The 12,824-nt window shown below is 37.6% G+C and overlaps 1 protein-coding gene across 7 annotated transcripts in view; it reads right to left on the bottom strand.

The window, feature by feature from the left end:
* The window catches only part of PHKB (phosphorylase kinase regulatory subunit beta), a 68,644-nt gene that overhangs the window by 51,688 nt on the left and 4,132 nt on the right, over window positions 1–12,824 (bottom strand). For 4 of the 7 annotated variants that reach the window (XM_014882510.2, XM_014882501.2, XM_014882526.2 and 1 more), the window contains 5 exons: window positions 8,219–8,308; window positions 6,312–6,450; window positions 5,590–5,689; window positions 4,856–4,963; window positions 2,885–2,965 (listed from right to left, as the gene is read on the bottom strand). In XM_014882510.2, coding sequence (XP_014737996.2) covers window positions 2,885–2,965; window positions 4,856–4,963; window positions 5,590–5,689; window positions 6,312–6,450; window positions 8,219–8,308 — 518 coding nt within the window. Of the gene's footprint in view, window positions 1–2,884; window positions 2,966–4,855; window positions 4,964–5,589; window positions 5,690–6,311; window positions 6,451–8,218; window positions 8,309–10,416; window positions 10,435–12,824 lie in introns of all 7 variants that reach the window. The other 3 variants (XM_088171870.1, XM_088171871.1, XM_088171869.1) reach the window with 1 other exon arrangement.

Raw genomic sequence — 12,824 nt, 5'->3', positions numbered from 1 at the left:
ACTGATTCATCTCCAAAGCAGGGATTTCATCCCCTCCCATCCAAATTATTCTAGGGGACTGTGGAAAAGAAAATATTGCAATGGCTATAAATACAACTATATTGAGGAACTACAGAGATGGATCTACTTTGCTACTATCAAGTGGGGGTTTTTTAATGAGCTTTGAAACAAAACCCCAATCTTTTACTGAGAAGTGTTTGCCTGCGTATCTTTGTTTTGTCTTTTTTTCTCCATTTTTCTATAAATTTTAAAAATTTACTATTTCAGATACACTCTTTAATACCAGTCCATCACCAATATTACAATTCTAGACACACTTGTCTCTCTTTATTCAATGTCTCTGCTAAAATTTCACTACGAGGTGCAGAATTATCTGCACACTAAATTTTTCATAGTTACTACTTTAGAAAAAACTCTGTCTCACTCTTCAGCTATGCCCAGTATATTCATCCCTCTAATTTAGCATTTGATTGTATTAAAATGAACTTTCTCTGAATGAAGCCAGAACACCCAAGGATTAAGACTGTGGCTTTTCCTGTGTCTATCAATAACTGAAAGTTATATAAAGAAGCAAGTAGCACCACATAGTAACATAACCTTACTGATTTCTTTTTACCAGTGATAATGTTTGGGAAAAAATGGTCAATTACAGACATTTTATGCCACTAACTAGGGTTTCCAAACAGCAGATTAACATCCAAAAAGTCATCAGATAGCTTGTAAACCAAAATCTTCAGAGAACAAATTATTCATAGCACAGGCATGTAAATGCTATAACCAGATCAGTGCTATGGCACTTACAGAAATGATGGGTTGTGTGTTAAGCTTATTTATCCAAAGTTGAGTATGTGGAGATCAAGTGTAATAAAGAGCACTCAGGCAGCATGGATACCTGCAAATACTCTTGCTGCTGGGTGATGTGTGGCTAACTGCCCTCACACATACACTCACACACTCATACATTGTTGTCTTTGCTAGGGATGCAAAGATGCAATTAAATTAATTTTTCCACGGTCAACAGATAAAAGCAGAGGGTAACTCACTGACAGCAGCCACGCCTGCCACGGAGAGGCAGCATTACCTCTACAGCCAAGAGCTCTGTGCACAAACATTGCCACAGCCAGTCTGCCAAACAGCACCCATCTGCCAGCCCCCTGCACCCAGCCCCCTGCACCCAGCACCCATCTGCCAGCCCCCTGCACCCTGCACCCAGCCCCCTGCACCCAGCACCCATCTGCCAGCCCCCTGCACCCAGCCCCCTGCACCCAGCCCCCTGCACTGCTCCTCTGAGGGGCCTGAACCCAGCCTGCCATGGGCACTGGGGAGGGACACCCGGCTGCAGGTTTGGGCAGCAGAATGCCACATCCACACTGCCACATCACCACTGCCACTGCCACACCACCACACCCACACCACTGCCACCTCCACACCGCCACTGCCACACTGCCACATCCAAATTACTGCCACACCTACACCACTGCCACATCCACACCACCACATCCACACCATTGCCACACAGCCACATTCAAACCAACACATCCAAGCCACTGACACACAGCCACACTGCCATCACTGCCACATCCAAATCACCACCACATCCATGCCACTGCCACAGTCACATCTTCTAGACACACAGCAAACACTGACATTTGGACATCTGATCATTATGTGATGTTGACACATTCTGGTGATTGCTGGAGCCACACACAGCCCAACAGAGTGTGCAGGTCTGTGGTAAAAAAATCTGAGTATGAATCTCCATAGGGCAGAGATTTAGAGGGGACTAGAGTTGCTAGGAAAATTACATCCTGGAAAGGAAGTGGAGAATATCCACTGACTGGAGTCTATAAACATGCACTTTTTCTGTAGAATCTGTAATTAAATGCAAACATCTGGAGGATAACATAAATTATATATCAAGCTAATTAAATACTTAATTATATACATTTGCCTCCTCACAGATATAAAGGCAGTTCAGAGGAAATATAGACCTACCATATGATCTAACTAAGAAAGAAAGAAGACATGTTGCAGCATTTAGTTTTCTAATTATATAAAAAAATAGATTATTGAAGACATATGTTTTAGAAAAATAATGCAAATTCACTATTACTGGAAAAATCTCTTTTTTTAATAGTGGTACTGCAAGCACATTTAAGCTTTTTAAGGCAATACAACAGCAACTATCAACCAGAACAGAGTAAATTTAAACAAATCCAGATTAAGAAAATTGGAGTAAAAAAGAATTTAAAAAGTATATCCATCTGTGCTTTCCATTCCCATTTCAAAACATAAGCTCATTTTAGAGCAGGCCAGCAGGTTGTCCTGACATGACTTGTACTCAAGCCAAGGCTATTATTATCTTATTTACAGAAGAGTTAACACTCTGCAAACATCTCTTACTATGATATAAATTTTTTTTATTTTCAATTAAAGATATGGCAAAACTTCTTAACACCCATAGGTTCATACGTGTTTGAAAAAGCCCTGCAGCTTCCCTGAAAATTAACCCCATTATTAATTACATTGAATTTTCGTTGGGCAGGATGCACTGACTGTGAGTTTGAAATAATATGAAAAGTGAGAACAATGTAAGTAGAAGTTAATCATCCTAACAGACCTTTTAATTCTTGACATTGTAGCTATCAGAAATAGCAGAGAACTATAAAACTTTCAATGTCATGTACATTCACTCTTTGCACATCTAACACTTTCTTATCTATTATTTCACCACCCATTCATTCTGTTACTTTTTCTGACTTCCACTCAAAGCACAGTATACCTGCAGTGTATTTTCAGAACAATTACTTTACAGCTGGTAATGAAATAACAACCAGAAAAAACACAAGCAATTTGAAGCATTGGACAGGAAATCGATTTGTACCTCATCTGTGTTGTAGATAATCTGCAGCCCCGAAGAGATCATCTCAACCAAATAGAGGAGAAATAACGACACAGCATTGATCTGCAGTAATTAAACACAGAAAGGAAACTGTAATTAACTTTATGTTTATTGGAGTCACCTAAACAAAATAAATGTGGTATAATTCACTAACAAAGATGGTCCCACTATAACACACTTCAGCTTCTTCAAAAACCCTGGATCTAATGATGTGGAAACAATCAATATGAAAAGATGGCACAAACAAGCATTGTCCTTTAGAACTTCAGATGCTTTATGATTTTTTAATTTCCAACTGTGCTAGGAAAATGTTCTCCCTTAGGCACACTGCTCTGACCCACAGGTAATCACTCTGGTCCTGAGCTGTTTTCATGTTTACATATATGTAAACATGTAAATATGACAACTCACTAACAAGTAGGTCACCAGAAAGGCAAGCAGTATATTGAATAGTGCACAGCACACCTAGAAAGCAAATCACCTCAGCCCTGGTGGGAATTTTGGCATTATCAGCTGACAGGAGGAGAATTACAACATTCAGATAAGAGCAGATATGTGAAAAACTGTATTTTTTGTACCCAAACACAGCATTTATTGTTAACAGTAATTACCTTCAGCAGCTGTACAGATGAGCATCATGACAGCAACTCACAGAGGAATCAAAGGAAACTGCTGGTTTGGTTTTTATTACAGAACCTTCCTATACTTGAGAAATTGTAAAACTTCAACAGAGAAACTAAGTTTACCACAGTATGAGGTATGAAACCACAATCTCATTATATTAAATTTAAAGAAACATCTAGAACAAAAAAGTAGATTCTTATCTGGAAGAGAAAAGATTAAAACTTAGGTCCAAATTCTAAAAATCCATAAATACTTAAAGGCAACGGGCTCCAGTGTCTTAATACAAACTGAAAAGCACCAAGTACAGCAATAAGGGCTACATAACATATTCAATTTTTCCCAGCTGAGCACTCTCAGTTACTCTGTACTCTCGTCTCCACAGAGCTGAAAACCCTCTAATTTTTGGGGTATGCAGATGACAGATGGGAATGTGCATCCATGCTTATGGGAAGGATCGAGGTGCCACAAAAAACAGACTTTAAATTGTCATACAGTGCTCCCCAGGTCCCCCAAATTGTCTTTTCCTATAAATAAAACATGTGCCTTTTCAGGAAATTTCACATAGTCCAAAATGCTAACTTGAGATAAATCCATAAAGCACTTTCCCAGAACATACATTTTCTGAATCCAACACATTTACTGCACAAACTACTTAAGTAATACTGTCACCATGAAATGAAATAATCATCAACCTACTGTGTCAGTTCTGAATAATTTCACTAGCAATTTCTGAGCTAAAAGGTGTCTGCAGACTTATGGAATGCAAAATAACAAGGTCATGAAAGCAAAGGTGGGTCTGAAAGTAAAGAGAAGGGGAAATAAAAAGAGTAAAGATTAAAACTCTGGAAAATGAGAGACAATAAAACAATCAGTTATGCAATGAGTCTGACTAGGAGCCACTATGCAAAGCAGTGAACAATTCCCAAGTGTTGTCAGTGTACATTAAATGAATGAAAATTGCTCAAAATTATGGAAAATTAAATTGGGAATATTCACCATACAATTACACTAAATCTTTCACTTTACTGACTACAACATTTTTTGCCAGGATTATTTATTCACAGTCATCAAAAAGTTGATCTCAAAAAGAAGCAACTTTGTAACCAAACAACCATCTACCTCTACAATCTGCTACTTCAGTACTTTCTGACCAAAACATACCAAAACACTCTTTTTCAGCAGAAGATGCAAAAGCTAACTCAGTTTTACCACATAGAGCACATCTAACACAAATCTAACCAAAGCCAGACAGCTGCATTATGGAAGAATGGAGACAATATTATTAAAAAATCAGCCAAACTTGGATTTACATCAACATGGATGTGTTACCTGAAGGTGACCATACTCCTCATGGGAGAAGACCTCATCTCCAGTGTGTGCATTGAACACAGAGTGCAGACACGCAGATGGTTTGGGGTCTTGTTTAAACTTCTGAACCTAAAGGTGAATGAAAGGCAAAACATAAAAGCAAAGGCTATGGAAAATTGATCCACCACACCAATTTTTAACAAGAAGGCCTGAATATTCAGAGTATATTCACAAGAGAATTATGAGCTGAATAAATCAACTGTGTTGGAACATAAGTAGACTACTGTGTTTCCTTACTCATTTTGGAAACGTGTGCCCTTCTAAAGTTATGTCATTAAGTAAAATACAGCTAGAAAATGTCTGCTAAAGAAACCAAGCAAAACAATCAAAATGATCACCTAGATAAGGAGAAAAACTGCAAACACAATAACCAAGATAACAGTGCAAAGAAAACTCTCCAGCCTTAACAAAAAGCAGTTCTACATCTTTCCATTTAATCATTAAAAAGACAAGAAACCCCCCATTAGTACTAAGGGTGTAATATTTAAATGGGACAAATAACAGCAACATGAACACAAAGGAGTTTCAAGCGTACCCAAAATGCTCCCATCTCCTACTCCCTAAAAAGATGCTGCCTTGACAACAATGAAGCAGCAGTTGTGAGCTGGGGCACCCTGACAGTGAGAATGTGATGTGTGTTGGGGGTTTGCTCTCCCCGTTTAAGGAATCCCCTGGAAGGAGGCGAGTGCTGTCACCTTGTCTGCCTGCCGCATGTAGCAGTAGAGAATTCCTCTCATGCACTTTATGGCAGAGTGCTCCAGCTCGTGGGTCCTCCCCTTGTCATCATCAATGCGCCTGGGTGAGACAGATAACTCGTCAAACACATTGCAAATGCATTAGTGGGGGGAAGAAAAAAGCAGATATTAATGCTTTGGAATATTAAGTATATAACTAATGCTGTTGCATAGTGGTGCCCTCACTCATATCTACATATTAACAGCCCTAGTCATCCTTTCTCATTAAAAAAAATAAATAATAAAAGGATTTTTGTCTGGCAACTTATACAAGAATTCCTCTTTCAAAATTTAAGAATTAAAAAAATCCTTCCTGATATTATAACATCCAGTCTCTTGCAAGTAAATGATTCAGCAATAAGCCTGCCAATGCCCTGAACTCTCCTACTAGATTTACAAGTATCCCAGGAGTACAATCTGCCAGAAGAACCTCTATTTTTAGTAGCATGCATTAATTTCACTGTAACAAATACTGGTACCAATTACATTAGACAAAAACATGTTTGCTTACCTAAAGTACAGTGACATTTTTAACCTAGCACCTTTATAAACATGTTTCCTGAGATTTATAAATACACCATTCTCTATAGGTTTACAAATCTATTTTTGATAAAGTTTCATCTTTTAAAACTTTCCCAGGGAACTGAATAAGTGGCAGAGACACGAGTGTAGAAGTTATTCACCTGTAAGCAAGGGCCAATGCCCAGGCACAGGCAGCACAGTAAAGGCTGTCATGGACTTTTGCCTTTTGGTCATTGCCAAAAGTCTTGGTAGGGAACAGACCTGTGGTTGGGCTTTGATAGAGCAACAACGTTGATTTAACTAGAAGAAGGAAAAATAAAAAGGTTGTTAACAACATTTATATTTCTTCCAGTTTCTAAATAGATTTTCAGGAACAGATCAAGGTGTGAACAACCTGTTAGAGCATGCACAAGACAAACTAAGGGAAAAGTAAGGTAAGGAGAAACACACACAGAAGTTGTTACATTGTTTTTTCAGACAAATTAGACCTTTTTACACAAAAACCCAGCAGTATTCAAAACTATTTCTATGACTCTGTTCTAGCACAACCCACTTTGTACAGAATTTCTACAAAGCAATCCAGTAATTTCCTTCCTGTGAAAACAGAGAAGTGACTACAGTATGTCAATTGCCCCCCCCCATCAGTTAAATGCTTAAACTCTCCGGAACTCCACATTCACAAAAATTACATTTTTAACTCAGGCCAGATGATTACATCAGTATTTATAAAAGTAGAGGGGAGTAAGTAAGGAGAAAGGAAAACCACAATTATTTAACTCAGTATTTTGATATGAAAACAGAGTAATACAGGAATTTTTAAGTTGTAAAACATAGAAAAAATACTAAATATTAGTTTCATTCTTTTTGTACTTCAATATTTTGCATTTTGGAAATTGTTTTTCCTAAGGTTATATAATAACCAGAATGCTACAAGATTGAAACTAGGCTTAATGCCCTCAAACATGATCTTTCTAACAATAATCTCTTCAGCATAAGACAGGAAAGCAGGTTTTTTCCACAGATTTTTATCAAGCATCAATTTTAAGAAGGCCTCTTTATTACCTACATAGAATACTTAGAAACTAAGTATTCTAAATGAAAATTACAAGGTTTTACAGCTTTTTGCATTATATTCAGTGTCTGGATACCCTATATCAAAAGCTTTGATAAAGTATTACCTGAAAAAGTCAATATAGATTATTATAAATGAACTATAAATTCAACAGTGGATTTTTACCGTGGCAGCAGCATAATTGCCTGAAATAAACAGCAAGCAGCAGCACAGATTTGTTGCTGCCAAGTGTTAAAAAAGTCAATTGAACAGTCCTCTGTAAGAAAGCTAAAAACTATGCACCTACAAAAAGCAACACATCGATTGATGGAGCAGGTACAACCCAGGTTTCACTTCAAAAAGCCATTTGAGTCAAGAGAGTCCCACCCCACATCTTTAGAATGATGGGAAATCATTCACTATTCTGTATCCTTGCCTGAGTAAAACTCAGATTTTAAACTTTAAAATTGTCAATTGCACAGCCATTAAACAACCCTAGTTTTAGAATATAGGCAGGACTTCATTATAACACAAACCTTCTAAAACCCAGAACAAGCAAAACAAATTTTTGCTTTAATGGTTTTGGCTTAAAATAACACCATATGGAAAATACTACAGTTGACTTGAAATCAGCTAACAAAATTTCAGCAGAAAAATACATTATAGCACTATTAATAACAAAAAATAACTTCTCATCACCTGCCAGACTGTTCCAAGTACTACAGGAAAGTTTGTCCATTTAATTTTTCTATCAGCTGTATCTGGTCAATGCTACAGTCCTAAAATACCCTTTAATCCAAAATAATTCTACATTCAGTCTTACACCTGAACTGGATTTTCAGCAGACATTTTGATTTTCAGCAAGAAGTGTAACTCAGCCCTCCCCTTTACACTTTCCAAACTTCCAGCAGAAGTTTGGGAAACTATCCTTAAGTAGGAGTAATGTAGCACTGATATTTAGCATGCAAATGTCAATTCTAGCTTGCATCCAGGTTTGTTCAAGCATTATTAACTTACCAATTCTATAGTAATGATTTAATTTATCCCACAGAGTTTCCCCCTCTGGCTTTGGAAGATTAATACATTTAAGTGGCTCATAAATTGAACCTAAAATTAAAAGAAAAAAGAAAACCAAAATCAAGATCAGAATCAGTTTCATAATTGTAATATTGCTAAAAATTACTCTGATAAAGTATTTCTTTATGTTTGTTATACAAAAGCATGATGTAAGGAATTTCAATTGAAACAAAGAAGTTACCTCTACAGTCTCAGAGAATTTTTTCTACAGTATCTGTCTACACAAACCAGACCTCCACCTGTACCCCCAGTGCCTTGTAGATACTCAACTACAGCAAATGCTACATAAATGTAGAGTTAATTATTGAAGAAAACTATTAAACACTAAGAATTTTCTATGAACATTTTCTTAGAACTTAAATACTTTACAGAGACAATTCCAGAAGATACATAGGAAAACAGAAGAGGGACAAAAGTAGACCAGATTCAATTATTACTGCCCTACCTGCCCTCCAAAATGGTGAAGATGTTCAACACCAGCAGTGTTTTACCTACCCCAACCCTGTTTGCACCCACCAGAGCCAGCCCAGCTGATGTCATGTCAGAATAAGGGATGCTTGTTCCCACGTGCTACTAAAGCTTAAATAAGCTACTCAACAGATAAAGCCCTCAACTTCCCTATATTCCAGAGAAATACAATGTGATCAAATCCCCATCTTTCATTCTCACTGGCCCACATACTGACTGCTTCCCTAGCTGCACCTGAAAAGGCAGTTTTACTGAGAGCTGAAACGAGATACCTATTAAAAATTACAGGGGTGAACCATTTCCAACTTCTCATTTCAGAGTAACATCGTGCTCTCCTCCCCAGATCACTTGGGCTGTATTCAGTGCTCTGGATGGCAAGATCTCCCTGAGAGCCATGTGCTAATGGGAAGAATGAGAATTGTCCCTTTTGGGACTGCACGCTGCCCTTCACAAAAGCTCAGTGAATGCAGGGCCAGGGAAGCTCAGCCAGCCAAGCAGTTCTGGCAGGACACAGCAAGGGCTCCTTTTCACAGAGCCTCTTTGGCAATCCCAGCACATTCCCAAACACCAGACATGAGATTGCCCATATACAGGACTCTCATCCCCATGGAATCAGAATAAAGAAAAGCGTTCAAGAAACAACTGGATGTGACACTCAGTGTCCTGTCCAGTTGCCAAGATGGTGTTTGGTCAAATGTTGGACTTCACGACCTCAGAGGTCTTTTCCAGCCTGACTGGAATGTGTGTGGAATGGTGACAGAAGCTTTATGAATCAAGTCCTTTGGTGGGACACAAGAAAATTCCTAGCCAGCCAAGAATGCAAACCTCACCCCAAGTTAGTATTACCTTTGCTTTGCAAGCACAGGAGTGAAAAAACCCCCACCCCTCCCCAAGCAGAGTCCTGGGTGCCTGCTCTGCTTGGATGTCCTGGTGATGCTTCCCAACCCATCCGAGCTTCCCCTGCAGCCTTTCCTCACTGGGAGAGGTTAAATTAGAAATAAACACCTGCATGAGGGAAAGGGCCTGAAAGAAAAGCACTGAGAGCCCAGTTTATCTGAGTTTCCCCCAAAAAAACAAAGTCAAAAGAAATGAAATTGTTCTGTAATGGAAAAGGAAAACTTGTAACATATTACAGCTTGTGTCTCTTCTATTAGAATAAATAAATAAATAAATAAATAAATAATGAACATTCTGAACCAAGTTAAGTCCATTTTTCAAAGCTATTGTTTTTCTGCTTCTTTTAGCCTACGAATCCCTGTCCATGAAATGATTCATAATTTATCCTGTTATACAATTAATTCAGTTATCTTGCAAAAGCACACAATACAGTGAGCTGCAGCAACTGTAATTTTGTACAGTGTTGTAGTGAAAGGACAGAATACACAAAAGAAAAAAATCTTCAGGAAGTCAATGCATAAAAAGCAGTGAATTTATGAGAAATTCACTTACTAGATTTTCAAAGGCAAAATAATGATTCTAATTCTTAGATTAGCTAGCTGAGTACCATATGCATATCCACCATGCTTTGTGTGTGAAACAAGTTCAGAATGTCCACTTCCTGCAGGCTGCCAAGCCCAATGTGGCACCAGGGCACACAGCTGAGCATCCACAGCCACATACATACAAGTCAAAAATTCCTGAATTAAAATGGTTCTAATTTAAATACTTACCAGACAATCTGTGACCCTCTGTGGCCAACAGAGAAACAAAACAAAGGTATCAAGAACAAAAAGCAAGCAAGCAAGATTCTTCTATTTCAGAGCATACAATGATTTCAACTTGGTGCAGAAAGAAGGTTAAACAGAATAGAGAACATGAAAATGTCAAAACACCACCATCTACAAATTACATGATTCTAGATGTTGAAACTTTAATAGAAATATAGTAAAACAGAGTAGACTGCTGATGGAACAGAAAGGTAAAATGAATTCAAAGTTTGAAAAACTGACAAAAATAAATTTTTATGCTTTTGAAGTATTGCCTAAAATTACTCCTATTACAAGGAGGAGAACTTGCTTAAACCAAAGTTTTCCACATATTCCTCATTAATTCCTTATTAGCATCTATATAGTTTATGTTTTCCTTGGGTGTCTGCAGCATTCTCCTGGAGAAATCATGTGGTAAATTACATTTCATTACTATCACAACCTAATCAAAGCAAGGAACAGCCAGGACAAACACGAAGCTGCTCCTTCCCTGTGCTTTTGGAGAGAGCCCATAACACAGATGAAGCTATTTTAAGGATGGCTAAAAAAAAAAGCCTGTCTACAGTCTCATCCAAAATCTATTTGAGTTCATTTCAGCAAGATAAAAACCTGTCATAGAAAGCTATTTTCTATTACATATTTAAAATAGGTTTCCAAACTAAAAAACCCCCAACCAAACAACACCAAGACTGCAGCATTCTAAACATAATAGAGTGACACATGCAAATAGGACCCTGGAGGTCTTGTACAGCAGCATTCAAAAGAAACAGAATGAGGACATTAATTTTAAATACTGTTTTTCATAAATACATCACTTCATTATAACCATGCACTGTGAGTTTTATTTTAGGTAAATAAGTAGGTATGCTAGGAAGAACATAAAAACCCATTTTGTTGATTTACTATTTCTTCTGCTGTCTAGAGGCATAACAACCCCATCCAATATTTAAATGGGGCATTTGGGAGTTCAGCTTTTCTTCCACAAAGAATGAAGTGTGGCCATTATTTCCTTATTCCACAAGTGTACTGCTGCAGGCAGTACCTACTTCAAAATCAGTAAAAAACTGATAGAAAATCAAAGTGTCATTTCCTGTGTTAAAATAATTAATGTCTGATAAGAGAACACTCAAAGTCTTCATCCCAAGTCCAATTAAATCCCTGTTTGTCTTCAGACATTGCACTAACTAAATGCCCTATATACAAAATCTGAAAATACTAATTTCATGTTAAACTAATCTCCTTTCATTTCCTACCATTTACAGGTCCCAGAGTAACATAATTTCACCACTCTTCAAGTTGAATAATCACTAAAAATTATGGATAGAGATTCCTTTCAACGTTATAGAGAACAGGAAGAAATTTCGATCCTATGTCTATACAACCTCTGGAGGCTGAAAATATGTCATACTGATGTGAAAATACTTTCCCATTCACCTCATTTTTATTCCAGTTATACCTGAGATTAGCATTAACTGCTCTTCAGGGAAAAGATATGAACTGTTCAGATGTTTGGATTCAGAAGCTATGGCCAAAACGGTTTAAAAGAATTCTGCCTCCAAATTTGTATATACAGAAGCTTTGGACACACACACATCCTTGAAGATGTCAGTAATTGTGGATATTAAAGAAAAATAGGGATTAGAATGGATTTCTCTACCGAGTCTATGGATAAAGACATGCATATTTCAACAAGGATGATTTATTCAAATTTTTCAAAGTACAGAATTAATAAAAGCAAACACTTCCACAAAGGTAATCCCAAACAAATGGAAGCAACATGGCAAGAACTTTATTTCCAACATTTCACATGCCAGAAGAACAAACGAAAATGTCGGTTTGCATAATTAAATCAGGCCAGACCAAAAGAAAAAAGCTGAGAATACAAGATTTCTTTGTATATTTGATAGAAATGAAAACTGGCCACAGCCTTTGATGTGACACTAGGTCTGGGCATAATCAAACACTCGATACGTGGGCAGGCTCTGGACCTCAGATCACTGTAACTTTCATTACTCAGCATTAGTAAGGGCAGTGACAGCTTCACATTACAGAAGTCACTGGGATCAAAAGAGGATTTTATTTCTACTCACAGCAAAGTTTAAGAAATGATATCACACGGGGATTTTTAATCACTACATACAGGACAAAACTATGATCTAACAGCCGATCGTGCTTTGAGCAAGAGGCTGGAGCATGTGACATCCTGACCACCCTTCCACACTGAACTGTTCTACAAAACAGGGTAAGGAACCACCAGGAGAAGGGCTTGGAGAGTAAGACAGGAAAGGTATTAAAATATTCCTCTACCTGAATACACAGTACAAGTAAGCAAAAAATTGTTACCTTGTTGAGTAACAATAACAAATGGGTAA

The sequence above is a fragment of the Sturnus vulgaris genome, chromosome 12 (genome assembly GCF_052056855.1).
Source record: "Sturnus vulgaris isolate bStuVul1 chromosome 12, bStuVul1.hap1, whole genome shotgun sequence".
Taxonomy (NCBI): Eukaryota; Metazoa; Chordata; class Aves; order Passeriformes; family Sturnidae; genus Sturnus; species Sturnus vulgaris.
The sequence above is the reverse complement of the archived record's forward strand: the minus strand, read 5'-3'. Positions and strand labels throughout refer to the sequence as shown.